The sequence below is a fragment of the Pezoporus occidentalis genome, unplaced genomic scaffold (assembly GCF_034315485.1).
Source record: "Pezoporus occidentalis ecotype Australia unplaced genomic scaffold, CSIRO_AGI_Poc_V1 ctg179, whole genome shotgun sequence".
In the NCBI taxonomy this organism is placed as follows: Eukaryota; Metazoa; Chordata; class Aves; order Psittaciformes; family Psittacidae; genus Pezoporus; species Pezoporus occidentalis.
Window position 1 is genome coordinate 223317 of NW_026913629.1, and position 27995 is coordinate 251311.

Sequence of the window (27995 nt, forward strand, 5' to 3'; positions counted from 1 at the left end):
GCTCGCAGCTCATTGGCGGGCGGTGGGGGCGGAGCGTGCTCCCCTTCCCCTTCCGCGCGTGTGCCCGAGTGGTTCGATCCGGGCGCGCCGGGGCTGAGGGCGCCGCCGACAGCTCCGGACGGGCCGCGGTGGGTGCGCAGGGCCCGGGGCCGGCCCTTGTCAACGGGGTGGGGGGGGTCAGGCCTGGGGGTTCCCTGTGGCTGAGGGGGGGTGGGCTCTGGTAGGGAAAAGGGGGGGTCTGGCCTCACTAATGGGGGGCGGTGGGGTGAATGGGCTGCTGTTGCACGGGGTGGGAGCACTGGTGTGGCTGGCCTGTGTTACTGGGGTCCGCTGTATGGGGGGCTGGTGCGAGTGGCCCTTGGTTATTTGGGGGGAGGTTAATGTGGCTGCAGCCCTGTTATTGGGGGGTGGGATGAGGAGAGCCTCTGTTATTGGTGGGGGTCTGGTGTGACTGGTTCCCTGTTGCTGGGGGGGACTGGTGTGACTGGGATCCCCTGTATGGGGCGCTGGCGTATGTGGGTCTCCTGTTATATGGGGTGGAGGGGGTGAGCCTGTCTCCTCGGTGGCTATAGGGCAGGAGTTAAGTAGGGCTGAAGAGATGCAAGGCAGGAGTGTGCTCTAGGGTGATGCCCACCCTGCATTGCATCCACGGCACTGCTTGTGCTTGCCGCATTCCAGGCTGCTGCGGGTTAAAAGCCTTACATGAAGTTATTTCTTTGGCACTTCCCTGCAGAATGCAATCCCTGGCCTCTCAGTGACACCTTTGCTGCACGCTGGGCTGCTTTGCTGCTGTTCTACCTAACTGCTGGGGTGCTGGGAAGGTTGCCCTGTCTTTTCCTGCTGGAATTGCTTTGCAGTGCAAAGTTATTCCCTTAGGGAATGTGCTTGATGAAGGACATAATGGACCCCCCCCCAGTTTGGGAATACTAAAGCTGGAGGGTATGGAGACACCTGGATCACATTGTTGGCAGATAGTTATCAGCATGGAATTGGTTCTTAGGAAGTTGTCTTGCTTGCGGGATATGCAGCTCAGGGCATGCTTTGCTCTGCATGTGTCTCAACCATGGGTCACCTTTCAGAGCGTGAAGAGGTATGGTGAAAGCAGGAATAATATCCAGGCTGGAAAAGCACAAAGCAGGATCAGGTCTCTGCTTCTAACTTCTGGAAGTGAAACAGTGCTGGTGTTGGTGGGGACATCCCTTCTTCCACAGTGCTGTGTGCTTTGTGTGGATCATGAGGAGTTTAGTGTTGGTTAGGGCAGAGCTGTGCAGAGTGGGGTGCCCTGCTGTACACGTCCCTTTGGATGGAAGGGGATATGCTTTCTTCTGGAGTTTCCATAGCTCTCTGAGGAATCCCAATGAGCTGTTGGGCACATGCAGAGCAAACCTGCAGGTTAATCTGCTGCAGGGGAGGAAACTGGTGCTTGGGCTGGTAAGTCAGACCCCTCCTGGAGAGCATGGCATTGTCCCAGTGCAGCTCTTGGTTTTCCTTCAGGTGCATCTTGTGCTGGTTGGTTGCACTGAAACAGGATGTGCATGGCAAAGAGTGGATTTGGAGAACCCTCTGTGTTCCCTGTGGACATGGTGCACAAGAGCTGTATATGAAAAGGCAGGGAAGAAGCAGGGAGAACAGTGGGTGTACAGGGAGAGAAAACCCTGTCACAACTGAGCACTTCCATTTAATCTTCTAGTGTGAAAACCTTGGAGAAGAAAGGGCAGGAAGGATGCGGTAGTGTCAAATAGTTGTTTTCACTCTCTGTTAATTAGCCCTACACTAATTGTGCATTGTAAAACCTCTTGTGTTGTCATTGCTTTGCAGTTACTGTTCAGTTCAGTAACCACTGGGGTGGTTCCTTCTGGGTAGCCAGGGTTGAGCAAGTAAGTGTGTTCTGCAGCTCTGATTTTGTTTCTTCCTAAGCAGCTGGAGGAGCTCAACGGGGCCACACAACCAAAGCTGCTTGTCTTGAGGAGGCTTTCCCTGCTGCCACCACCCTTCGTGCTGGAGCTCACAGCCCCCATCAGCTTGCAGAACCGTAGGTGCAAGGTAACCTCTTTCTTTGGAGCCCTGCAGGTTGTGGAGCATCTGTGGGTGCAGCTGGGTTTGGGGAGGGTGGTTGGGAGTGATGGTCTCTTTACCCAGGGCACCCACAGGATGCGCTCCTGATGGTCTCTTTCCAGAGATGGATTCATGGTCTCTTTCCAGTGCACCCATGGGAAAAGTGTGTGGAACCGTGTCCGAACTGAGATCCCCTTTGATCTTTACTCTCTCCTTTGGTTGTTGTGGTGCAGCCAAGATAAAGTGTTTGTTCAATCCTGGAGCACTATGGAAAAGGTTTCCCTGCTTGGATCTGGACTCCTGCCACCTTTTCCCATCCCTTCCTGGTGTATAGAGAAAGCCACCTGGCAGTTACCTCTGCTGACTGGACTTTGTTCAGGTTCCTGATGCGGGCTCTCCTACCTTTAAAACCACAATTCACAGACCTTGCATAAGTTGCTTTCCCAATGTGATCATTTGATCCGAGTGGTGAGATTACTCTCTACATGCGATTGTTGAGGGTGAGTCACGAGCCCTGCAGTGTCAGGCACACCTCTGCCAAGATTGGGGCTTTGTAGTCTGAAATTTCATCTATCAGGACAAATAATTACAGGCTGCTCCTTTCCCCAAGTAAGCATTCAAGTCAGCTGTGGCTGCAGATTGCTTATGGAATCCAGAAGGACTGAAAGAGGAGCACTTGTATGCTTTGCTCCAGTGGCTTCTCCTGGATCACAAGTCCAAAGAGTGGCTGAGTTTGACCTGTGGTGGCAGATTGCTGTAGTATTCTTGTTTAGCCATCAGCCATGTCTGCACCTCATTCCTCTGCAAGGAACAGAGTTATTGACCGATTTTTCCTTTCCTTTCTTGCTGTATGGGGTAGGAGGTGGAGGGGTTCAGAGTTGAATATGAGGTTGGATTTTTCTCCTTGGCAGATCTGGCCCTGCACTGTGTGCAGGCCTGCTGGAAAGGTTTAGTAACCAGCTGAGGGAGTTGGTATCTCTCTTTGTGGTAGGGGGCAGGTAATGCTGGATCTTGCTGCGTGGTTGCTTGTGAAACTCATCCATTGACTTGCTTTTGTGGGTCATTGCTAGCATCTCTTCATTTCAGCCAACTCCAAGCTGTGGAAGAGCGAGCTGATAAAGTGCCTGCAAGGATTGTGCAAGCCCTGCTTTTGTAACAGGGCTGTGTGCATAGCTGCTGGAGGTAAGAGGAGCAGACTGCCTTACAAAGGGAAAGGAAAAGCCTGTGTTGAGTATTGCCTGCCTAGGTTGACCGTACTGGGAGTATGGAGTTGAAGAGCTGTGGCTTATGCAACTCGAGGTCAGCCTTTCAACCTCTGACCTTGCTTATTTCCTGCTTGACTTCTCTGTTGTCCTGTGGGTGTCCCGTTCTGGCACGGGAGCATCCGCTTTGGGTACAGGGCTGATGTTCTGGTGCCCGTGACTGAGTGTGATTGCAGGGGGCTGGGGAGTTGTATGTCACAAATGGTCAAGAAGGTGAAAGGTAGCTCAGGTTGCCTTACCCATAGCAGGCAGGGAGGTTCATAGGTGACTGCACTCTCTTCTAATAGGGTGGGCCAGATTTGGAGCCTGGGTCTGGGACCAAGAGGTCAACTCTCTTACTGAGTTACTACACAATCCTTACATCTCACAGTAACACCTTCTTCCTGCACAGCACCATAGGATACAAGCATGTGATGTCTGAGGAGCTCCTGCATCCTCAGTGGAAAGCTATCTTACAAACACAAAGTGTCCCAGTTTTATACAAACAGTGCTTGGTTTTCTCTAAGTAAATCCCCAAAGCATGCTGTTCTATTTGGAGATCTTTACAGTTAAATACCTTTGCATCTGTATTTAACCATGTGCCTCAGATGCTCTTCCAGGTCTTAGTTTCAAACAAAACATCCCAAACGAGAGCAGTGTTAGGGGGTTTTGCTGCCCAAACTCCTCCTGGTGGAAGAGGTCGAAGTCTATGGCTACCAACCCTGAGCTGTCCCCTCCCTGTAGTGGCTGCACGCGAAGTCACAGCTTGTCACACAAACCCTCAACACATGCATGGCCTTCTGAGTGGTTGGTTTGAGTATTGCCCATGGTAGTTGGCAACAGAGTGGTCTATAAGTCCTGCAGCATTATCCCAGCTCCTGGATATTGGTGGTGTTGAGACCCCTGTTCCTCTTTCAAGTGATACCTGAAGCATGGAGCTATTTGTCCCTCCCTGGGACTAGAGGCTGGGAACAGCATTAGTTAGCAGGAGGTTCACTTTACCTGCTCTTCTCAGGTGTTGGTGGTTGTGTAACCCTGAACACTTGTTTTTCAGTGCTGGCTCCTGTTGATCTGTGTGAAGAAAGGTGTTCAGGTGCCTAAGCTGATGGGATGACCCACCTCCTTGTTTGAAGGTAGAAAGACAGGCTTTTATCTGGTGAAACGAAGTGTGCAAATTCAGTAATTCTAGGTTGCTTTCTTTTAAGGCAGCTTGGTGAGTTTGAATTCATTTTTGTGATGGATAATGCCTTAAGTCCTTTGCTTGAGTGTACTGGGCTCTCTGCAATAGCCCCCCCTTGACATACCCATAGAGTTGCTTTCTGCCTCAGTAAGATATTTCCTTGTTGTTCTCTTCCTTGCTTTTCCAGCTGCTCTGCTGTCCTTGAATTGGACCTACTGGCCAGAAACAAGTCCACGTGTGACGGTGGAAGCTCAAATATGCAATATTTCAAGCTCCAGACTGACTGATGCACGCTCTGCATCTGTCTCCTGCCTAAAATAGACAGTGTGCTGCTGTCTGAGCTGGTGTGTCAAGGTCTGGTTAGGAGAGACCTTGCACAGCAAGAGGGGTTTGTTCTGTTTCACAGCCCCACTGCCCCCAGCTTTTATGTTTCTTACTCTTGTGCTCAAGGTGCTGCTCTGTTTAGATTGGGGGTTCTGAGTTGGTGGAAGCATGGGGTGGAAAGGCGCTTTCCCACTGTTGTGTGAGAGAGGCCCTGCTGCTTTCCACCCTTTATTGAGCTGGTTAATGGGAACTTGTGGGATGTGCTGGGAAAGAAAGTGATGGGGAAGTGCGAGGTGTAGTGATCCTTCATCTCTAGTGAAAGCCAAGCCTTGGTGTTGTAGCACTGGTGGAAGTGAGCCCTGGGTCACTGCTTGTTATCACTGTGATGAGGAAAGCGTGCTGTGTGCCATGGCCACCCTGGTTCACAGTGGTTGAACTGAGGCTGATGGGCTGAAGAAGCCCTAAGGTCTCCTTCCATGCCTGCTCTCCCCAGCACAGCCCCTCAGGGGTGAGCCCACCCAAAGCAGGGAGCCTGCATGGACCACACTGAGCACAGCCAGATCTTACTGATGGGGAGTGTGATCTCTCTGCAGAGAAAAGGCTAATGCAGGGGCTGTTGGAGGCAATGTTAAACAACCTGGATCTTAGCGCCTGCTTCAGTAGTCTGCTTTGGTTTGGAAAGGGCCACTTTTCTTGCCAGGTCTTCTTTTACTAAAAAGGAAGAGAAAAAAAGAGGTAATTTGAGACTTGCCAAGGCTTGGCAAGAATTGATATAAACAGAATTTTTTATTCCAATCAGTTGCATTCATACTCAAAGAGAAATGAGAGAAGATCTGGTTTTGTTACAAGGATCTCCTGGCTTAATACCACACAGGAAAGTCATCACTGCAGTGGATTAGGAAGAGATGGGGCCCAGGAACCAGGGCAGAAATGCCATCTCCACCATCTCTTTGCTGCTGCTGCCTCTCCCCCTTCCTCATGGTCTTGTGGGGCTCCTCTTCCTGACACGTGTCAATAACCTGCCTGCTTTGCATCTTTGGTGGGTGAAAGAAGGCAACCCTGTGCTGGTCACAAGACTGAATTCCTCTTTGTAACCAGGGCTCTTCCTTTTCCTGTGCTGCCACTGCTGTGCAGAACGCTGGGGGCTCACTGCATGGCAGGGGGGTTGGAACTGGATGATCTTAAGGTCCTTTCCAACCCTGACTGTTCTATGATTCTATGGTGCTGCTGTCTGTCTGAGCTGTCCACAAGCATTGGAGGTGCTGTAAACAGGAGTAGAGACCTGTGAGAGGGCTCAGGAATGGTTTTCTTTTACCTCCCAGGTGTTTTAGTTCATTTTTATTTACAGTCTTCTCATTTTGCCATGGTTTCTAAAGCTCGGGCTGCAGGTCAGTGCTGTACAAAGAGAAGGAGTTCCCGTTTGCATTGTCTGCTTGTCTCCCCTCTGTCCTGAAGCTGTTTTAAGGGCTGTGCTGTGATGCCATTGAAAAGAACTGACTGCTGGTTTAAAACTGGGCTTTTCTAAGGCTTCTTCTCATGCCCCTGATCTGTGTTGGGCCATGGTCCTGTGCAAGAGCTGTCAGCACAAGAGGAGGGCTGATCCCTGGGGCAGACAAGGCATGTGGTGGGAAGGGAGGTCTGGTTATGTCACCCATGTACATCTAGGGAATTCGGGTTGGTCCTTCTCAATCCAAAAGGTGTCTGTGGCAGATCTCATGGTAATGCTGACATCCCCAACCACACATAGCTCCCAGTGCCCGAAACTGTGGCAGTGATGCTCCTGCTTTGCTTGCTAATGCCGTGCATGTGCTGAGTCAGTGCCATGAGGGTCACAGTCATGTGGCTGTGGAGAGCAAGAAGAGTGCCCTGCCAAGTCAACTCTGCCAGCAGTGCCCCTTTGTCCCTTCCCTGGTGCCTTGTGCAGGATACTACTGGAAGTCTGCACTGGAGAAAGCCTGTCTGAAAGAGCCACTGGCTTTTGGAGGGTGTGTTGCTGTTGGATGTGGTGGTGATGTGCACGGATTCCCGTTTACAAGGAACTGGAAAGAGGTCCTTTGGTGAGTGTTGCTGCTGGGCGGGTGGTGAGGGGCTGGGTGCTCTGTGTAGTGTGATGGTGTTGCTGTGAGAGCCAAAGGGAGCTCATTGCTGCAGGCATGGTTTGACTTCACACTGCCTATGTGGTGTCCCTGTAAGTGTTCAGCTGGGACAGGCTGGACCTTGCTGTGGGCTGGGGACAGTTTGGCTGCCAGTGCCCTTCTCAGCTCCCTCTGAGTGGTGCCTGGCAGCAGTGTGAGTGCTGGGCAGAGGGTGACTGATGGCACTGCGTGGGTTTGTCATCAGTTCATCACGGATATTTCCCTGCACATACTGCAAGATAGAGCTTGTGCCTGCAGCTCTTGTGTTTATCTGCAGGTGTCCAAAGGGCGCTGATGCCGCCTGGTTCCTGTTGGGAAAACTCTGGCTGTTTGGATAAGCTCAGGAGCAGAGGACATGGGGGTGCAGCCTCCGTGCTGCCCTGTGCCAGGGCAGGCAGCGTCCATAGGGCACAGTGGGATTCATGCCTATCTCTGCATGTGTGGAGTCCTCTCAGTTCAACACTGGAGCTTCTTGGTGCTACCAGCTGTGATCAGCTGGAGCTCAGGGATCAGTTAGCAGCCCTGGCTGTGCTTGGTCAGCAGTCTTCCTTCTCCTTTCCTCTCATGAGAGCAGGGTTATGGTGGCACAGGGCAGAGAAGAGTCAAGTGCAGAGCTTGGTCACTGGGTTTTGGAGCAAGAGTCACAGCCCTGGTCTGGAACTGGGAAGTGAAATTGTCCTGAGATACTTGAAACTCATCACAGATGTGACATAAAGAAACTACTTCAAGCTCACAAAGTCCCAACTTCCTGCCCAGCTTAGCTTCAGAGCCAAGGCTGTTTGGTCAGTACAGTGTGACTGGCAGAGAGGGAGCCCTCCCAGCCACATTTTGTGTTGGTGATGCCATGCTCCAGCATGCTTTTGGGCATATCTGCTGCCCTATCTCCTGATGCTGCTGTCAGCTGTGTGTGAGAGAGGGGGAAGAAGAGATATCTCTTCATGTTGCTGACCACTTGGCTGTTGAGGCACTCCTCCTCCTGTCTTGTTTGTTGTAATACTGTATTTCTATTGTAATGTTTTTAACCCTGAGACCTGATAGCACCTTTAGGCTATATGGAATTGGTGGGGGATTTGAGGATGCCTGGCCCTGACAGTACTTCCAGCCCTTCAGAGATGGGCATGGGAGTTAGAAATACACGTTTTTAGTATGAGAAGGGAGTGCATGTGTTTGGTAGCATGGGGGTGTGCAGAGAGCGTCCCTGTGATTTGAGTGATTGTGAACTGCTGTGTGTCGAGCAAATTCACATGAATAAAGGTGCATTCAGAGGATGAAAAGCTGTGCTAAAATAGAGCGTGGCTTCATTGTCATCTTTCAAAGTGTTGTGACAGGGGATGATGGGTTCAAACTGAAACAGGGCAAGTTCAGGCTGGATATAAGGAAGAAATTCTACTGTGAGGGTGGTGAGGCACTGGCACAGGGTGCCCAAAGAAGTGATAAATGCTCCATCCCTGGCAATGTTCAAGACCAGGCTGGGCAGAGCCTTGAGTGACATGGTCTAGGGTGAGGCATCCCTGCCCATAGCAGGGAACTGGATGATCTTAAAGTCCTTTCCAACCCAAACCATTCTGTGTTTGTATGACTTTTCTGTGTGACATAGAAGCCTCATACCTCATCTGAGACTGATGGCTTTACACCAGGTACTGTGTGCATCAGCAAGGATCTAAGAACTGGAGCCGTGACTTAAAAAGGAAATGGAAACTTGTCTTGCCTTGATTAAAGATAGAATAAACATTAGGGATAAAATAACTACCCTTAAAAGTGATGTCAGGGGAACTTCTGCATCATACATTTGTTTCTTTTCTCCTTTAAAAAGCTGTCTCATTGTGGGGGGGGCTGCAGGAGTTCCAGGATAGCTGTATTCCCAGAAAGAGTCAGGATTCTTTTCACTGGAAGCTAGAAAAGGACATGTATTTGAACTGCAGTGAACTTCAGGCAAATAATTGCTACAGCCAACTAGATAAGGTGAGATAAATTGAGGAATAACCTTCCTATGCTGGGGGAAGTGAGTTAAATAGTCCCTCAGTTATGGCAACCCTTTACAAGAGGAGAGGTGAGTCCTCATTCCATATCCTTTGCCTTTCTCCTGCTGTGTCTAAGCAGACACCTTCCTACCTCTGTAGCTTGGGTATAGGACTTGAATAACTAAATGTCCATGACCAGATGGAGCCCATTGTCAAAACTAAAGCAGTTCTTGTGTCACTGTGTTTAGAGGTTCGTATATGACCTGTGTGTTATGGAGAAGGCAAGACTCTGGTCCATGCACCACTCCCATAGGCCTGCAGACACAGTGCTCTTCCCTCTGGCTGGAGGGATTGAGCCACGGGTGGTCTGGCAGCTGTAGGCTTCCCCTTTGAAGTGCTGGAGAGCTGCCCCGTGGTGAAGGCCAGGAGACGGTGCTGCTTTCTCCCCCGTGTGTCCACACTGCGTTCCTGGGAGCTGCCTTCCCAAGGCTGCCCCTTCCCAAGGCATCACAGCTTGGGAGGGCAGACCACCTTGTAAAGCAAACCCCCCTCCTGGCTGCTGCTTGTCCCCAGGAGCTCTGCTGCTTTGAGCAGAGCAATGCCCTTCTGATGGGAGATGTAGCCCTTGCCTTGCTCGTGAGCCCATGAGCTCCTTCTCTCACCCTGTATAAGGGAATTGCTGTGCAGCCAGGCATATGCAGCCTGTACCCGTTCCACCCCGGTCTGGCTCACTAAAGATGTGTCTAGCGTGAAACTCTCCTCCATGTGCAGTTTGCTACAAGGGATGCTGTTATGCTCTGTGCAAGGAGCCTTTCCTAGGGCTCGGCTGCTGCCAGTGCTGGATTTGGTGCTTGGAAGGGAAGGGATGCAGCTCCTGCCCAAAACCAGCTTAGGGTGGGCTCTGTCAGCCTTGGTATTTTTTCCTATGGCTTTGGGCAAAGGTTTGGAGTAAGAGGAGAAGAGCTTTCAGTTAAAGCTTCTGGAGTCTTGCTTGTTGTAATACTGCAATAGGGAATGAAGGCAATAAACCAGCAACACTTTTCCCCCCACTGGTGCACTCCTTTGGTGTCAGTTGCTGGACCAGCTCCTTAATGATTTACTGGAACTGAAGAAGGAGGAGGAGAGAGACCCTGCTGGGAGCTGTGCTTTGTTGGCAACGAAGCTCCAGTTGTGGAGGCTTTAACTAACAGTTTAGTCTACATCTGTACAGAAAGAACACCCAGCTCTTGCTTGGCTCAGAGATGCAGCGTTGGAAAGCGAGGAGGGAGGACAGGGTGACCTGATGGAGAGGAATGGGCAATTTGCTCAGCTACAGTTGCATCACTCCCATTTTTCTTTTAAGCCCTCTGCTTCATGTCATCCCTGGGAAGCAAATGGGAAGCTTTGCAGTAGGGTTTTGGTGCCCTTTGTAGTAGTCACTTGCCAAGATACCCACAGAATTAAACTTAATGTTAAGAACTAAACTGGAGGTTAAGAACTAAACTTGATGTTAAGAATTAGCTGAGTTGCAGAAGTACCCAGCAGCCCACCCATGATCACTGCAGGTGGTTGTGGGCTTCTCCCTATGCTCCTTAGGGCTGCCTTCTATAGCTGCTGGCCTGTGGCAGAGTGCTTCATGTTCTCTAGGGCTGGACTTTGGGGGGGTGATAACTTCTTTGCTGAAGACCTTACCTGCTCTCCCGCATTAGCACTCCCTAAGCATCACCTTCCCTTTTCTTCCCTTAGCATCACTTCAGCCAGGTTTATTCCTCAGCACAGGCACAACCTGGAGTTTGCTGCTTCTCTTTGACATCCGCCCCCCCCCGAAAGCTGTCTGGGAGCTTTAATGCAGCAGGCCCAGCTTTGCTGAAGAGGTTAACTCTACCCTCAGCCATGGGACGTGTCCCTTCTCTCTGGTGACAGAGTCACGCTGAGCTCTGAGTCACTTCTCTGTGTGTAAGTTCAAATGTTCATGGTCTTCTGGGCTGGCGAGGTGCCCAAGTACAAGAAGAGAGTCACTTTGCCCTTACAAATCAAGTTTGGAGTTGATTATCTGTTTGCTTGGCCGCGGTGCGTCCTTGTGCGTTGGGAAGATAATCTTCCCATCTGGATGAGGGTCAGGGGAGTTCAGAGCTTTGGCAGAGCAGTGGGAGGGAGGGAATGATGGGTGGCTCCTGGGGGAAGGTCAGGGGCCATCGGCCTAGTGAAGAACTTGAGGACTGGGCGCTCAGCTTTGTGCTACCACGGACTGGGTATGGCCACAAGTCACTTTATCTCTGCCTTGGCAAGTAGAAAGGAGTAATTCAAGGAGGTGTAAGTTAAACTGGGGAAGAGAGTGGAGGGGAGTGGGAAGCCAGAGGCCCCGAAAGAGGTGGATAATAAATCCAGTCTGCATGTGGAGGTGGGTAGTAAATCAGAGCTATTCATCACTTGTGTTGTAAGAAGGGTTTGCTCACAGAAGTACCATGCCACGGTCCTGCTTTGCAGTTCATAAGCACAGCAGTAAGTCCAGGGCATTGTATCAGCCTGTGAAAAAGGAGGAAGCCCCAGATGTGTGGGGTGACTGGAAGAGTGGGGTCTTTCCCCACTCAAACCCCATGGGCTCTGTGGTGAGTAAGGGGTTAGTAAAGGCTGTCTGTTGAATCCCTCCTGAGTTTTGCTGGTGCATTAGTTGGGACCAGGTTGGAGTCCCTGGCTGAAATGTGGGGCTGCTGGCCCAGGGAGGGCAGAAGTCACTTCTGATGGGTCAGCATGGATGCACTGGGAAGGAAAAAGCTTGGTGGGACAGGGAAATACCTTGGGATACAAAGTGATCTCACAGTATTGTGGTGGAAGGCCTTGCTCCCAAGAGCGGTTGGGCTGCATTGCACTCCTAGGACTGAATGTATAGTGAGAAAGCATGCTCTGAATGAGCCTTCATGCTCTCGTGATCTGTGGCACTGTGTCACTGCTGGTGTTCATTTGGTTTTCCTTGCTTACAGTGCCTTGACTATCATGGGGGATGCCAGCATGGGACCTAACTTCTCTCCTCCGGACAGCACTGCGCAGCAGGACTCTCTCTTCAGCATGACAGACGTGTTCCTCATCTCCCTCATCACCGGGCTGCTTACCTACTGGCTGTTCTTCCGCAAGAAAAAGGAGGAAGTGCCAGACCTCCCCAAGATGCAGACAGTGTAAGTAATGATCGTCGGGCAGCATGGGGTGAACATGGGGCTGTCATCGTGGTGAGGCCTTGGAGGCTCTACAGATGGCTTATAGAGGTGCCCCAGTGAGGGGACTTGGTGTCAAAGTGGGTTTCCCTCCCCTCGCGTTCTTGCTGAGCTGTATTTTCACCTCTCAATGCAGAAATCCTTGTGGAGGAGCAGGAGTTCTGCCTTAAGGTAAGGAGTTCTGCCTTACCCCACCGTGTGGTCCACAGCAGTAATGTGCCTTTCCCAAGCAAGGCAAGGCAGGAGAGCCTCTGGCTGTATTTCAGACCCTGAAGGATTTGCTTTGGCTGTTCTGTGTTTCCTGATAAAAGTCATATTTAGATAAATCTGGAGGAAGGTGGACTTGCTCTTATGCAGGTTTCCTATCAGGAATCTTATCTACTCTTAGCTATGAAGAGAAGAAATAGTTCCTGAGCATGAGCTGCTTGGCAGCTCCTGTGGAACTTGCTCAGCTCAGATGCCAGGTTAGTGCAACAGCAGGAGACTGGATTTGGAGAGAGAGAAGTCCTCTTCCACCCCATCTTCTGCAAAGGGCTTAGGGTCAGGAGCGAGCCATGTTGGTGGAGATCTGGATGCTTTTGGTTCCTTGTTTCTGTCACATACCCAACTTAACACCAGTTTTCTGCTGGACTTTTTAGCTCATTCCTTCTGTTTCCTCCTGGAGCATTGATAAGAGCACTACAAGGTTTGAAACTCACTGTAGGAGCTGGTGTTGTGCAATACCTTTCCGTTCAGTCTCATGGGATCTGCTTCCTGTGTGCAGTTTGCCCCAGGGAAAAGCCAGCCTCAGCCCAGCTCTGTGCTTTCCAGCATTTGGCCTTCACAGAAGGTAACCGCACAGCAAAGGTCAAGCCTCTGCGTTTGTAATGCAAGGCTACTCACATGAGGATGTTGGGTGATAAGCCAAGGCTCGTTTCAGGAGGGGATTGATGCTCCTGTTACCCTGTGTGTAGGAGATAAACATAGCAAGCAGTTGTGGTCTGTTATCTCAGACCTCAGTGGGTTACGCTGCTTTCAGATTACAGGGCTCATCACCCAGTGCTTGTGTTGTAATTCAGGTCAGAACTGGAAGGGAGCAGGTTTGGCCTCATTGTTTCTGCTCTGACCTGCTGTGGTGGCAGAGCCTTCTGCTTGAAGGCAAGCCAGGGATGCCAGGTCTGTTGTGAAGTCCCTGGGTAACAGGAGGGGTAAGACAACTAACTCCCAGGCGGGCTGCACACTGGTGTCACAGGAGGATGGAAAGTACCTGTTCTGGCTTAGGAAGGTTTGAACAGGAAGCAGTGTCCCTGGCTGTGTGAACTTGTGCTGGTGGGTGCACACGAGGCTGGTATTCTGTGCCTGCTCAGCCTTACCTTGGGAATTTGTTGTGTTGGATCAGTCGGATACCTTCCCTCTTGAGCCTGCAGGAGAGGGCTGTGTGTATCTGTGTGTGCGGTTGCCTCTGGAGTTTGTAATGGGGATGCTTGCGCTGTGCTGAGCTCAGAAGTGGCTCTATCCATCTGAAATTCGATCCTGACATGGCACAGGGACTTGGAGAGCTCCTGTACTCCCCGTCCTCGGGACTGTTTCCACCCAGCACCCATCACATGCAGCAATTCCAGAGGCTGCTGTGACCTTGCAGAGAAGTTGGGCTGCAGAGAAGCTTTCTGACTCCTTCCTGCGTGTATGTTACCACCTTGTCCTGCTGCAGGACCTCTTCTCATGGGTTTCCATCTGAGACTGGCTGGAGGTCTTGGCTTTGAGCTGACTCTCAGGCATTTTGCCTTCGTTTCCTCCTTGAGGTCCGTGCTGCCTTCTCCATCTGCATGGAAGATGCACTGTGTAACTGCTCCTTGCAGGAGCAACTCGGCTGTGGTCAGCACCTCTGTCCAAGTGGAGCTGCTGTGGTCATTGCAGCAAGCTTGGTCTAAGGGCAGTGTGGACCCATAAGGCAAGGCTGTGTCTGGCCCCCATCCATCCTCTGGGGCAGAGACAGCTACTTCCTCAGCTCTTGCAGTGTTATTTTGTGGGATGCTTGGAACCAGGAGGGAAATAAGTAGGGAAAACAAGCTTGTTCAGCCTGGGGTTTCTTTCCCTCCTGTCATCCTTGAGGCTGGGGTGGAGTTTCATTTCTGATGAACAAGCAAATAGGCAAGATACAGGATAGTACTGTGGATATAGCAGGCTGGTCCATGGGCAGGCAGGGAAACAGCTCCAGACCCATGATGACAAAGAGCCCTCGGTGGGGCTTTCTCCAGCTGGAGAACCTTAACCTAAAGAAGTGCTGCTTTCCTTCAGCACATTCTCTGCCGCCCTGCCTTCACTCCAAACTATTCCAGACCTTATCTGATGGTGCTGGGTGATGGTTTCTGTTGTGTCTCTTTGGCCTTCAGCTTCAGCCCTGGAAGGCTGCCGGACAGAAGTGCTGAACAGCAACTCAGACACATCCCCATGGCTGCTGCTTTGATGGGTTTGCTTGCAACGTGGGGGAGTGCAAGCAGAGCCTCCGACCTGAACACTCAGTGCTCTCCTGGGGTTTTGGGAGCTGCTGCTGAGCAGCATGCCATGATCAAGCCACATTATCTCAGCAGGGTCTGTGAAGGAAATGGTGCTGCTGCTGCAGCTGCCCTTGATTGGAGAAGAATAGATGCATGCTCACAATACCCTGTTCTGTGTGGCACCTGGGCTGGATTGGCTCTGCATGGCTCTGTCAGCCTGCACGGCCCAGGAACAGTCATGACCTTGCCCTGACAAAGCCTCTCTGGGTTCAGCCACAGCTCAGGTGCTTGCTGATCCCTCACTCTTACATCTAAAGCTGGTTTCCTGCCCAGTTACCCAGGGAAGGGGCAGAGTCCATCCCATGCAGGGGTTTCCTGTGTACGAGATGTCCTGTACCTGTGTTGTGTAATACATGTGTGTGTGGGCAGGCAGGGATGCTGCTAACTGAGAGCTGCTTGTGTTGTGACCATTTTCAGGCTTAATTGAAACCACTGGAGCAGCCTCCCTGCAGCCTGCTCTGCAGATGTCATTAGGGCAAGCAGCTCTCGATGGCCACCACATTCCTCACAGAGGCATTGCTGGGGAGTTCTGCTTTATTCTTTGCCTCCTCTGTGTGTTTCTCAATCACAGATTCCTTTCCTTTCTCATGTGCCCACCCTAGAGTTGTGCAGACTGGGGAGACACAGGCCATTGGTATGCTGGGTGTCACCCCTTCCCTTCTCCCCCCATCCTTAACGTTGTTCGGGGCAGAAATCGGCTTATCTCTGTTCCACAGCTATAGAGCAATCCATTCGCTGGTGCTTGTAGGGCTTCCTGTGGCAGGAATTGCTCCAGCTCCTCAGCCTGATTAGCTCTCTTCACTGCCTGCGTGTGGGTTAGAGACAGACCATCTCTAATTTAATTTAATGGGATCCTGAAGAGAAGGAGCTCCTTTGAGCTGCCTCCGCAATGGCACTGCCATAGTTACCCGTGGCGCTGCTCACGCAGCGTCTGGAATCACTTCATTCAGCCACAGCATTGCTTTGCCTTTCTTTTAAAACCAGAATATATCTAAAAGCAGCTGTGATATAAACAGTTCCCAAGGGAACGGGGCAGGGGGAAGGGTTTTGTGTCCCGTCCCCCTGCTCCATGCGGATGGGAGAGGGACGTGCGCTGCGGAGCATCCTGGGAGCTTTCATTCTCCACTCCTAATTCCTTTCTGCCACTGCTGCCAGATGTTGGAGTTTCTCAGGGCTGTGTGGATCCACTCGGTTACTTCCAGAGCCCCACCACGAGGAGCTGAGCGCACAGGACCACTCCTGCTATGACCCGTGCTGGGACCTTTTGTGCCGGCTCTCTTCTCCTTAACAAAAGGCTGACACTTGGCTTTAAAGCCCAGGAGGAGCAGCATGGGAAGGCCTGTGCGTGTGTTGCTCCAGAGCTAAGTTAGATCCGTCCCCCACACCTCCCATTGCAGACAGACACGGCTGCCCTGCGACTCTTTGTCTGCCTCTTCCCTGCCCTGACCATGGGCTGTGTGTACTCGGCCCCACGAGAAGAGGCTGCTGTGGAGAGGTGAGTTACTGCCCGATGGGAACATTCCAGCTCAGAGGGTGGCTCTTCCCACCCCAAAGCTGGGAGGAATGGGGTGCCTCTCCCTCCTGGGGCAAGAGGAGAAGGAAGGGGAGAGGCTGTGCTGGACCCTGCTGTTGGTGCTTGCTTTCTGTGTGATGGCCAGGCTGTGTTTTCACTTCTGGATGTACGTGTGCTTCCAGGAGGACAGGCACGGGCATGGGAGCTCTCTGAAGGAGAGGTGCTCAGCTGAGGCAGACTTTGATATTGTTGCTAAGCTGTTGGGAACTTCCCTCCTTTCTTTCTGCTGAAATCAGAGTGACAGACAGCCCTGTGCTGGGCCATCTGTACAATGCAATGGAGTTAAACCCTTTCCTCCACCCCTCACTTCTGACTCTCTTAGTCACTACCCTGAGCTACCTAAGCTGTAACAGCAGTCGCTGCTGAAAACACACGTCTAAGTTTTCTTGTCTGTTGTTCGTGTCTTTGGCATCTGTGTGGTTTTGCAGCTCAGAGTTTCAAGCCATTCTGATGAAGCAGTTCCAGAGAGTTGTGCAGCCCTTTATAAAAGCCAGACTCATTATTTCGGCTGTGTCTGAGCCGCAGACTGTTCCACACCACAACACTTCAGTGCGGGGTTGCTCCTTTGAAAAGGGACCAGCTCTGTGTGCTGCACCCTTTTTGCTTCCAAAGGGAGCTGCTGAAAGGATTTAAAACACTTTCTTTCCCTCCTTTAAAAGCAGTTTGTTTAGCAGTTGACCCAGCAGTGGGTTTAATTGGGTCCTGTTTGCAGAGGGCAGTGAACCAAAGATGCTCCCTGGGGAGCCAAAAGCAAAGAGAGAGCTGAGTCTTGTGAGCATGCTGGGGGGCAGCTCTGCCAAGCCCCCATCCTGGTGGCAGCATTGACAGTGTCGGGGCTGCTCTCAAGATGCTTGTGATCTCCCTGTTCCCAAGAGGGGACAAATGACAGCGTGGGGAGACTGGTAACTTCAGAGAGGACAGACTGGAGGGTGCAAAGCAGTGGTCTCCTGGGAGCACATCTGCCTTGGGTGGCCTTTTTGGGTAGGGTCTGCTCATCTTCAGTGTGTGCTGTATGAGGCTGTAGGTGCTTGGAGCTGTCAGGTTATGGAGCTCCTGGATCCATTTGGGTGAAAGGGGGGTGCTTGAAGGTGTGGTTTGCAGTATCCCCCACCCTGCTGCTCTCTGTATGTGCCCTGCAAACATCTCTGCACATCCACAGAGCTCCCTCTCTCTGTACTGCAGTTCAGGAAGCTGTTGGTGAGCTCTGCACATTCTCACATGGGCCTGAGCCAAAACCCATTTGCTTTTTGCCTGGAGGCTTCTCTCTTCCCACAGGACACCCAGCCTTGCATTCCTGCATTGTGAAAGAGAAACGGGAGCTGGTCCCACATTCCGCATCCCCACTACTGGAGCTTCAGTAGAGGGGAGAAGACAGCAAATGAGCTCCTGACACTTGTCCTCCTGCCTTGAAAAGACCCAGCACCTAATGTGACTGTAGCTAGAGCCACCTCTGCCTGTGACACTCTCTAGAGCTGGGCTGCTTTCACTCCAGGGCTCTAAAACCCATGGATGTGCTTAGGATAGGAAAGCTCTTCTGGCTCCCTACCTAATAGAGCAGCCATCGCGGTGTGAATCTCTGCCTTGATGTTACTGATGCTGCTGTGGGTTATCCCTCTTCCAAGCTAGAGAAAGCTGCCTCCATGCAATAAAGCAAACACTTTGTGCTGGAGATCCATGCTGGAGATGGAAACCCCTGCGTGGGAGCCCTGCAGGACCTCATCAGGCAGCAGCTCCCTTGCTGAGGCTCTGTGGGTCTGATGAGCTATGTCCGTTGCTCCGCAGGGCTCTCCTGCTCTGGCACTTGTGTCTGGCCTGTGGTTTTGGGGTGGAAACAGCTGGATTTTAGCCCTGCCTGACTTCAAGCTTGGGGAATCTGCCCTGGGGGGCATGGCTCAGGACTGAGCTGCTGCAGTGAGGGAAGCAGGGAGCTCTCCATTTCCTTCTCTCCCACCATGGCTTGCCCCCTGAGGTTCACCTGGAGACCTGCTCATGCATTGTAGCTCTGTGAGGTCCTTGTAACGTGCTCAGCTGTGAAACCGCTGATGGAGGAGAGGTTTCCTGACACCCAGGGCTGAGTGCCTGTGGATTTACTGATGGAGGTAGGACAGAGGGTCCGCTTTCCCCCCCTGAGACCCTGCTCCATGGCTGTGTATGAAGCAGCTCCCCAGCTGAGTGATGGACGTTCCTGGGTAAATAAGAGCAGATGATGGGGACTCCCACTGCTTTGGGCAGTTGTCCTGAGGTTTTGGGGCTACTTTTCTTCAATTGCTTGTTCCTGACCTTAAAGAATGAACATGTTCATCTCAAAGGATGTTCCTCCTGTCTTTCAGAGCAGCTCCGGTGAGAGACAGCAGCTTCATTGAGAAGATGAAGAAGACGGTAGGCTGCTTGCTCTGGCTCCATTGGGTGCTGAGAAGGGAGCTCGTGTCCTTCCTTCCCCTGTGTCTAGCTGTCACGAGGGGGGACTGGTTTGGATGCAGACCCATGCATCCAAAACTGAACTGACATTTCGGTGCAAAAAGAGAGTAACACGAGATCAAAGTCAGGAGGGAAATGGCAGAGACTTTAAAGTCATTGCTTGGCTGTTGTTCATGTGCGTGCTTGGTTCCCAAACTGGCTCACTCTGGAATGGGAGTTGTTGTACACAGAACTGGCAGCTTTTGGCTGTGCTGGACTGGACACAAGAGGAGGCAGAGGAAGAAGCAAGGGCTGGAGGTATTTCCTGTTTCACTTCAAAGCAGCTGGCTTGTGGCAGAGCAGGAGCTCCGGTGCTTAGGCGCTTTGCCGGAGCTTTGGGAGCCTTTCTCATCCAGGGAGTTCCCTGTTACAGGAGTCACGCTGCAGCCTTGAGGCTGAGGGTAGATCTTGAGGGTTTATTCTTTACTTTGGGTGCTCGTTTGATCCAGGTCACCTCTCTGAGGTTGACAAGAGTCATGTTCTTAATACCACTTGCAGCTGTGTGCCACAAACCCAGCGGGGAGTCCTGTACAAGCGCAGGCTCCTGGTTGCCTTCAGGCTGCAGTGCAGGGCTCCTGGTTCCTAGGGGTTTCCTTTGCCTCTAAGATGTGCTCATCCATGCATTTGCTGAATGAATAATCACCATTTAACAGGGATTTCTCCTTCTCTCCAGGGGCGGAACATAGTGGTTTTCTATGGTTCCCAGACGGGTACAGCAGAGGAGTTTGCCAATCGTCTCTCCAAAGATGCTCATCGCTACGGCCTGCGGGGCATGGCAGCAGATCCAGAAGAGTATGACCTGGTAACTTAACCCTGAACAGCCTCAGGATAGGCAACATCCTTTTAGTGAACCTCAAAAACCCAGCAGGAGGCTGACCAAGGGATAAGTTGCCCTTTTAGTGGTGTCATTTAGAGAAGAAAATGTCAGCCTGAGAGAGGGAGAGATGGGCTTGGTCCTTGCTATGGAATGCTGCAATATGACTGAAAGAGAAAGGTAACCTGGAGTGTTTGGGAGTTGAGTCATCCACTGGCAGCATGAAACTGGCTCTGTTCCTTCAGTGGTTAGCGTTGATCTGCTGCAGTCTTGGACAGAGGTATTGACAGTTTGGTGTCAATGAACAACAATTCTGGTCCCTTTAAGGGAAATCCCATCATTTGGAAAATCCCATCATTTTTTCCGGTGGAGTAGAAGCATTGGCTTGCAGCCAGTGAGGGTGGTTACCTTTATTTCCCCTGCCCTTTTGGGTGGGTTTGGCCTTTCCCAACCCCATTTGTAATCAGCTGCTTGCCATTGTATGCTGCTGTTCTGCACACCAGAGCTGTATGGTAGGAATAGGCTTGCCCAATAACCACACTGCAGGATCCTTGAGGGTTTATTCTTTCCTTTGGCTGTAGTCGGACCTGAGTCGCCTCTCTGAGATCGACAAGTCCTTAGCTGTGTTCTGCATGGCCACATATGGGGAAGGAGACCCCACAGACAATGCCCAAGACTTCTATGACTGGCTGCAGGAGGCTGATGCTGACTTGTCCGGTCTCCGGTTTGCAGTAAGTGGCTCCATTCCAGTTTATGTTGTACTTGGGCAGCAAAGTCAGAAGCCTTCCATTGTGCCTGCACATGGCTTATGAAGACACAATGTGATGTCTGTGCCTGTGTCAGGTGCAGTCCCTGTTCATGGACACATGCAAACATCTATCTGGGGGCTTTAAATGCATTAATCAGAGAACTCTCTTCACTCCCTAAATCACAAGGGTTTGCTGGGAATGTCTTGCCACAAACAGGCAGCAGGCCTTGAATACAAGGTCTCTAAATGACTTAGAGGCTGCTGCTGCTGTTCAGGAGCTAATTGAGCAGCCCTGGGCCAGGTCTTATCCCACAAATGGGATCACTTGGTACAGTGTGGAGGGAGCTCTTTTCTCTGCTGAATAATTGGCTGAGATGCAGCCACCTCACCTAAACCCCAGCCAAATTCCTTAGGCAGCACAATAACTGCAAGTGAGGAGAGAAGCCACTGCTGGAAGACATTAAGCTGCTCTGTATAAAGCAGTGAGCAACATTTGCTGAGCTGTTTGTGAGAGGCACGGGGCAGCAATGGGTGTCCAGACTGTTACTGGTCCCTTGAGGAGATGGTGCAGGCAGCTTTTATATGTGCAACCTCTTGACATGCCGGGGGTGCTGGTGCCTACTGATCACTCTCCAGTGGTAGATTCTTCCTTAAGGCCCACAAAGAGCCAGTGGGGAGCTGGGAGAGGTCTTGCTGTCTGTCTTCAACATCCTTTGCTGGGTGATACTGGTCAGAGGATGCCAACACGGTGGGAGAAGTCAGTCCTCTGCTTCTCCATGCTCATCAGTGTTCCCTTCTAGGTCTTTGGGCTGGGGAACAAGACTTACGAGCACTTCAATGCCATGGGGAAGTATGTGGATAAGAGACTGGAAGAACTTGGAGCCCAGCGTATCTTTGAACTTGGGCTGGGTGACGATGATGGCAAGTGAGTAGCTTGGCTTGGAATGCCAAAGCATATTGGAAGGAACTTTGGCAGGGAGTTGGCTCTACTGCTGAGACAGCAATAAACTCCATAGGGATAGCTATGGGAGCTGACATGCCTCTGAGTTCGTGTCTGTCTGCTCTCACCCACAATCAGATCCCTGTACACTCTGAGTATCCTAGGGGATCCTGTGTCTGGAAAATCCCACATCACCTTTAAATGACCATAGTTACATACCTGAAGAGGCTTTCCAGTCTGCTTTGCACTGCTGCAGCTCCATTGCTAACCCAGCCAGTATGGATAAGCTTACTATCCCTGTGGTGGAGGGAAACTGTTGGCTTAACGGTGGAAGGCAGCAATTTTCCACCTTGGACAATGCTTTTTCTCTGGGTGCACCCTGTGGGGAGCAGCGTAACCTGGGAAAATCACATCATCCTGTGGCTTTACCTCGAAGGGCAGCAAGATCTGATGGAGGGATGTGCTGTGTGCGGGAGGCTCAGCGTAGAGCAATAAGCATTGCTATGGTGGAATCTGCCTCCGAGGAGGGTGACCTGATGGCAGGAGTGGGCAAAGGGGAGATGAGTTAAAGATGAACCTGGGTAGCAGAGCCTTCCTTGGTACAGTAGGTGAAGGGAGGGGTGCCTGGTATAGCAACAGTTCCCAAGGAACCTGAAGATGCTCTCCTGTGGGCATGGGGAGGTACCAAACTGCTTGGGTCCAGGGGCAAATGCCTTTTCCCATGGTGAAGGCAGCGAGTCCATAGGGATCTTGGTGAGCCACAGCTCATTGAATCTTTCTTTTGCCTTGGCTAGCCTGGAGGAAGACTTCATCACCTGGAGAGAGCAGTTCTGGCCAGCGGTGTGCGAGCACTTTGGGGTGGAGGCTACAGGAGAAGAGTCCAGGTGGGTATGGGAGCAGGCTCTTTTGGGTGCCAGAGAGATTGGCCACCTCTGACTGTGACTGTGCCACCAGCCCTGAGCTGCTCTTCCCTCTCCAGACTTGTGAAGTGCTGCTTCCAGCTGTACCTTGTGATTTCCAGCTTGACTTAGTCCTCTTTCCCCCTTCCTCCTCCAGCATCCGGCAGTACGAGCTGGTGGTGCACACGGATGTGAACATGAGCAAGGTCTACACCGGTGAGATGGGTCGTCTCAAGAGCTATGAGAACCAGAAGCCGTAAGTGCCAATCCACCCTGGATAGGATCAACCGATGGATCCTTGCTCTTCCCAACAACACCCGCTCTGCAGGCAGGGTCATTCCTGCAGTGCAGCCATGGGGAGGTCTCTGCCCAAGAGAAATGGGCTCCGATCTCCACTGGGGCTCTCAGATTCCCCAGTTATGAACCATAGGTCGTGTGAAGATGGCTGCGTTCACATGTGCTGTTAGGGTGGTACAAATGACCTCCTGAGGTCACTCAGAGCCCTTCCTCACCTGGGGTAGCTAAAATACACCACGGGTTCCTTCCCTGTTGCTGTGGGGAGATGAGCTGTATAAATTAAGGCCAACCTGAAGTATTTCTTTGGGGTGTGACAGTCCCTGGGTAGCAGCAGGAGCATCATTTGTTTAGTGCTGTGGTGTGCTTTGAAACACAAACCAGGACAGCCCTGTACTCACATGCAGGGAGCCTGCTCTGGGGGCAGAGGGAACGTGCCTGGATGCAGCCAGCACTGAGAGCCTGCAGGAGGGTAACACAGAGGGTGCTTGTCTTCCCTTCCAGGCCGTTTGATGCCAAGAACCCCTTCCTGGCCCAGGTGACAGAAAACCGCAAGCTGAACGAGGGTGGAGAGCGGCACCTCATGCACCTGGAGCTGGACATCTCCAATTCCAAAATCAGGTAGCTTCCCATGGGAGTCTGCACCTCTATGTTGGCAGGAGCAGTCTGCACCAAGAGCAAGGCACTGGCCTCATCCAGCACTTCAGGAGGGCACCTTGTTCTCATAATCCCTTAACACTGCCTCTCTGGGCTTCTGTGGCATGTATCAGGTACCCCACATGAGGATTGCTCCCAGCCCTTGCACTGCAGAGGTTTTGAGCTGCTTTGTTCCTTGCCTGTCGTGGAATTGGGCTGTGCCTGCTAGAAGTCTGACCTGGTTGAAACCTGTAGCAAAAACTGCTGCTATCTTGGAGGCCCCTTGTGAAAACCCTGGTTCCTAAAACCATTCTTCCACAATGCTCCTTTCTGCTATTGCTGGTGGCTCATTGGGATCCCTGATTGTGCAGGCACTGTGTAGCAGCTCACATCTTGGTGTGGTCCTACTGCCCCTTGCAGCAGCCCGTTTGTCATCCAGCTGAGCAGGTTGGGGTGATGGGAAGCAGTTTCATCTGCTCTCCTCCTGCTCTCATGCCAGGTATGAATCCGGGGACCACGTGGCTGTGTACCCAGCCAACGACTCCTCTCTGGTCAATCAGATTGGTGAGATCCTGGGCACGAATCTGGACACGATCATGTCCCTGAACAACCTGGATGGTGAGTATGGATCACCCTGGATGTCTGCAGGTCTCCTCCTGCAGCTATGCCCTCTGTGCTGCCCACCAGAGCGGAGCCAGGTCACCTGCAGGTCCCATAGGGCAGGCAGAGAGAGATGTCCTGTTGCCACTCGGAATGCCATGGCATTTTAAGAGTGGCACGGAGCCTGCTTGCTGCGAGCCAGCTGAAGTGGGTCAGTTGTGAAATGCACTTGTGTGCCATTCAGCAGCACATTATGCAACAGCATGCTCCTAATTACAGAGCATCAGCCCACCAGAGCATCCCTGTGCCGCAGCAGCCCCGGCGCTCAACAGGGACCTTAATGTCTGAGATGCTGTTATTCAGCCCTTGGAGGAGGCGCAGCAGGGAGCACTTGTACTGATACAAAGAGCTCGTCTTGGGCAGTGCTTCCAGCAGAGCTGGCCTCTGGCAGGAGGGAGATAGCAGCTGCTACCCATCTTGCTCCTGAAGCAGCCTGACCTGAGGCATCGGATGTGGTCGCCCAAAAGCTTTAAGGGAGCTCCTGTCCCTTATGGACCTCTTAGTTTGTGGAACTGGATGGCTCCAGCCTTGTCTGCTGGTGCTTACCTTTCCCAAGGGGGCTCTGAGCACAACTGGCCATGGCCAAAGGAGACTGAGAACACTTTTGAGGCCAGATCTGAAGGAGGCATAAATGTGTGAGGCCAAGTTAGCTGTGGAGAACAGCCACCCTGTTTGGTCTGGAGTTTATTGGGTGCTTCTGTGTATGGGTATCTCGGGGCAGAGAGCCCCACTTGGTGGAGCACAGGGTATACCGTTTTGCTGATAAGCTGCCTGGCAGCATCTGTGGAACACAAAATGGGCTACTGGGAGATGGAGCTGCTTTAATGTGGGATCAGGGCTGACTGAGCCCAGGGCTCCCTCAAGCCTGTTCCCCTGCTCTATCTCCACCTCTCATCTACTGCCTGTATCTGCCAGCACGAAACCAGACATAACAGCGTGTGGTTGCTGACTTCCAGTTTCTTTTTCCTCTCCCTCCTCTCCAGAGGAATCCAATAAGAAGCATCCCTTCCCCTGCCCCACGTCCTACCGCACAGCACTCACATACTACCTGGACATCACCAACCCACCCCGCACCAACGTGCTCTATGAGCTGGCTCAGTACGCCACGGACCCCAGCGAGCAGGAGCGCCTCCGGAAGATGGCATCATCTGCTCCTGAGGGCAAGGTGGGAGCTGGGGCCTTCTCAGCATGGCTGCTGGGCTCAGCTGGGTGCCAGGGTGTCCCCAGAAGGGATGCAGAGAGCTGTGGGGTTGCTGCTCTCGTAGGGCAATTGTAATGCGTGCGCCCTCCTTGCCCACAGGCTCTGTACCTCAGCTGGGTGGTGGAAGCCCGCAGGAACATCCTGGCCATCCTGCAGGATATGCCCTCGCTCTGCCCCCCCATTGACCACTTGTGTGAGCTCCTGCCCCGCCTGCAAGCCCGCTACTACTCCATCGCCTCCTCCTCCAAGGTGAGTGTGCAGGGCTGAGGCTGCTGAGGCACCCCTTCAGCTGCAGCCCCATGGTGCCATGGGGGGGGCTGCACATGGGGAACTCACCCTGGCAATGCTTTCTGTGAGAGGGGCACCTTTAGTTCTCTCTATGCATGAGAAGAGGGAATCATCCCAGCTGCCACAGGGGGTGTAAAGGATCCCACACTGCATCCAGTTGTACTTGGATACCACCACCCTCCCCTACAGCCCTGCTCCTCTTCGCCCAAAGGCCTTGCTTTTGGGGCTTGGAAGCAAGGTGGCATTTTAGGGGCTGGTCAAAATTCACTCACTGCTTTGTACCTGAAGCCCTTGTGGCTGTTGGCGTTACTGAGGGGAGCTCAGTGCTCCTGTGATGAGTTGGGTGCAAAACAGAAGGCCTGTGTGGGGTCTGGTGGGAGGTTTGCTCGGCCTTGATTTGTTGGGTTAAACTCCTGCCCCCTGAACACACTGAGCTGTGGGGCTGCCTCTGCCTGGCACTGACCCCCCCTTCCCTGCAGGTTCACCCCAACTCCATCCACATCTGTGCCGTGACGGTGGAGTACGAGACCAAGACGGGACGGGTGAACAAAGGGGTGGCCACCAACTGGCTCAAGGGCAAGGTGCCCACCGACAACGGGAGCAGCTCCCTGGTGCCCATGTACGTGAGGAAGTCTCAGTTCCGCCTGCCCTTCAAACCCAGCACCCCCGTCATCATGATCGGACCAGGCACTGGCATCGCCCCCTTCATGGGCTTCATTCAGGAGCGGGCCTGGCTCAAGCAGCAGGGTGAGTGCCCTGGGGCCTGGAGCCGCTGCAGGAGGGTGCTTTGTGCAGCTCTGTGCTGCTTGCATCACCTGTGGGGTTAGCCAAGAGCGGGGTGAGCGGCAGCGAAGGGGTTTCGCTCAGTGTGAGGATGCTCTGTGCTCCTCTGGGCCATAGAGGGGGGCAGATGATAGACCTGAGTCAGTTCTCTGGCCATGCCCCAACCTGTCTCTGGATAACCACAGCTGTCACTTACACTTATTTCTATGCTTGCTTCTGGGAATCAGTGTGAAGCTTCCCCTCAGGAACAGAAGCAGTCACAGAATCCCAAACTGGTTTGGGTTGAAAGGGACCTTAAAGCTCACCCAGCTCCAACCCCTGCCACGGGCAGGGACACCTTCCACTAGAGCAGCTTGCTCCAAGCCCCTGTGTCCAGCCTGGCCTTGAACACTGCCAGGGATGGGGCAGCCACAGCTTCTCTGGGCACCCTGTGCCAGCGCCTCAGCACCCTCACAGGGAAGAGCTTCTGCCTAAGAGCTCATCTCAGTCTCCCCTCTGGCAGGTTAAAGCCATTCCCCTTGTCCTGTCCCTGCAGGCCCTTGTCCCAAGCCCCTCTCCAGCTTTCCTGAAGTCCCTTTAGGCACTGGAGCTGCTCCAAGGTCTCCCTGGAGCATGGTGCAGCTCCGCCTTGGCAGGATAAGGGGAGGGGGAAGGAGAGGGCTGCAGGATGCAGCTGATGGTGCTGTGTGTCTGCAGGCAAAGAGGTGGGTGATACAGTGCTGTACTACGGCTGCCGCCGTGAGCGTGAGGACTACCTGTACCGTGAGGAGCTGGGCCGCTTCCAGCAGGATGGGGTCCTCACCCAGCTCCACATCGCCTTCTCCAGGGACCAGGCTGAGAAGGTACCACCCTGCTCCCCTGCTGCGTGCTCAAGCTGCCCCCCATCAGTGGGGAAAGGCCCCGAGGGCTGGAGCTTTCCCCTTGCAACCATAGGAGCACCCAGCACCACCGCTGTCTTGTGCAGCCGTGTCCATGGGCTCGGCTTCCCCACCTCCCCATGGGCTGTGATACGGGGGCTCTGCTCCCCTCGCCTCACTCCTGTCTTGTTTCTTACCAGGTTTATGTTCAGCACTTGCTGAAGAAGAACAAGGAAAACATCTGGAAGCTGGTTCATGAGGGGAATGCTCATATCTACGTGTGCGGGTAGGTCCGGTGGCAGGGAAAACACTCCTGGTCTCAGGAAGATGAGGGTGACTCGGTGTTACCGGGGTCACACTGTCCTTGTCCAGGGGAGGGCGACGGGTTGGGGTGGAACTGTCCCTGTTTGGGTGTCAGGAGCTGACAGGGGCTCTGATGCCTCCCTCATGGTCCCCTTGCTTCCAGCGATGCTCGCAACATGGCCCGGGATGTGCAGAACACCTTCTGTGAGATCGTGGCCGAGTTTGGGAACATGAGCCAGCCCCAGGCCGTGGACTATGTAAAGAAACTGATGACAAAGGGCCGGTATTCCTTGGATGTCTGGAGCTAAGAGCAGGGCCACGGAGGGAACAGGTCCCCAGCCTGGGCCCATGGGAGGTGGGAAGTGCCTGCGCGCCCGCTGCTGCTGTGGGTGATGTCCCCAGCACACAGCTACCCTGGTGTCACTCCCAACCCCTCCTGGGCCATGGCAGCCCCAGGGCAGGCTGCGTGCCCTGGGGTGGATGGGGTTGAGTGGGGCAGGGGGGTAGCTGGGGCTGTGGTGCTGATGGTACCCAAGGAGCACCTCATGGCACCAGCACTGAGGTAGGGATGCGGCTGATGCGGGGCAGAGGGGATGGATGGTGCTGGGGGAGCTCTGGGGTCCTTCCCTGAACAGGAGGTGCTGCCTTATCCCGTGTGGGGCTGGTGTGAGGGCACAGCACTGCCCTGTGCCACCAGCACCCTGCAGGGACCCTGCTCCAGTCCCTGCTGCCCACCTTTGCTGCAGCAGGGAGGGGATACCTCACCTCCCCCCTGTCTGGGGGGCGGGGGGGGTGTCTCAGCCCTCAGGGGCCCTGCAGCTTGCCTGTGCCCAGCCTCTTCCTCCTGCTGTGCACGGTCATTTTATAAATACTGTTTTTATTTTAACATCTTTTTGTGATTTAATCGGGGGAGGGGGGAGG

The 27995-nt window shown here is 53.0% G+C and overlaps 1 protein-coding gene across 3 annotated transcripts; it reads left to right on the forward strand.

Moving 5' to 3' along the window:
* Positions 1 to 30: 30 nt before the first annotated feature.
* Positions 31 to 27960, forward strand: LOC134161741 (NADPH--cytochrome P450 reductase). Of its 3 annotated transcripts, none has more exons than XM_062614872.1 (17): positions 31 to 128; positions 1921 to 2043; positions 11857 to 12048; positions 18525 to 18573; positions 19325 to 19453; positions 20047 to 20196; positions 21014 to 21138; positions 21948 to 22037; positions 22210 to 22308; positions 22851 to 22967; positions 23482 to 23600; positions 24626 to 24807; positions 24943 to 25092; positions 25611 to 25878; positions 26611 to 26756; positions 26972 to 27057; positions 27238 to 27960. In XM_062614872.1, the coding sequence occupies exons 3-17, from the start codon at positions 11870 to 11872 to the stop codon at positions 27380 to 27382; spliced, it is 2034 nt and encodes a 677-aa protein (XP_062470856.1). In that variant the 5' UTR covers positions 31 to 128; positions 1921 to 2043; positions 11857 to 11869; the 3' UTR covers positions 27383 to 27960. The 3 variants fall into 3 exon arrangements, with proteins under 3 accessions (XP_062470856.1, XP_062470857.1, XP_062470858.1); XM_062614873.1 differs by having other exon boundaries at positions 1921 to 2032; XM_062614874.1 differs by lacking the exons at positions 31 to 128; positions 1921 to 2043 and adding an exon at positions 6721 to 6857.
* The last annotated feature ends 35 nt before the right edge of the window (positions 27961 to 27995 follow it).

What these genes read in the sequence shown, in the direction of transcription:
- LOC134161741 (XM_062614872.1), top strand. Translation starts at nt 11,870, where the DNA reads ATGGGGGATGCCAGCATGGGACCTAACTTCTCTCCTCCGGACAGCACT. An exon ending in GCTACAGGAGAAGAGTCCAG is followed by an intron (nt 22,038 to 22,209) that starts GTGGGTATGGGA and finishes TTCCTCCTCCAG; the next exon opens with CATCCGGCAGTACGAGCTGG. An exon ending in ATCTCCAATTCCAAAATCAG is followed by an intron (nt 22,968 to 23,481) that starts GTAGCTTCCCAT and finishes CTCTCATGCCAG; the next exon opens with GTATGAATCCGGGGACCACG.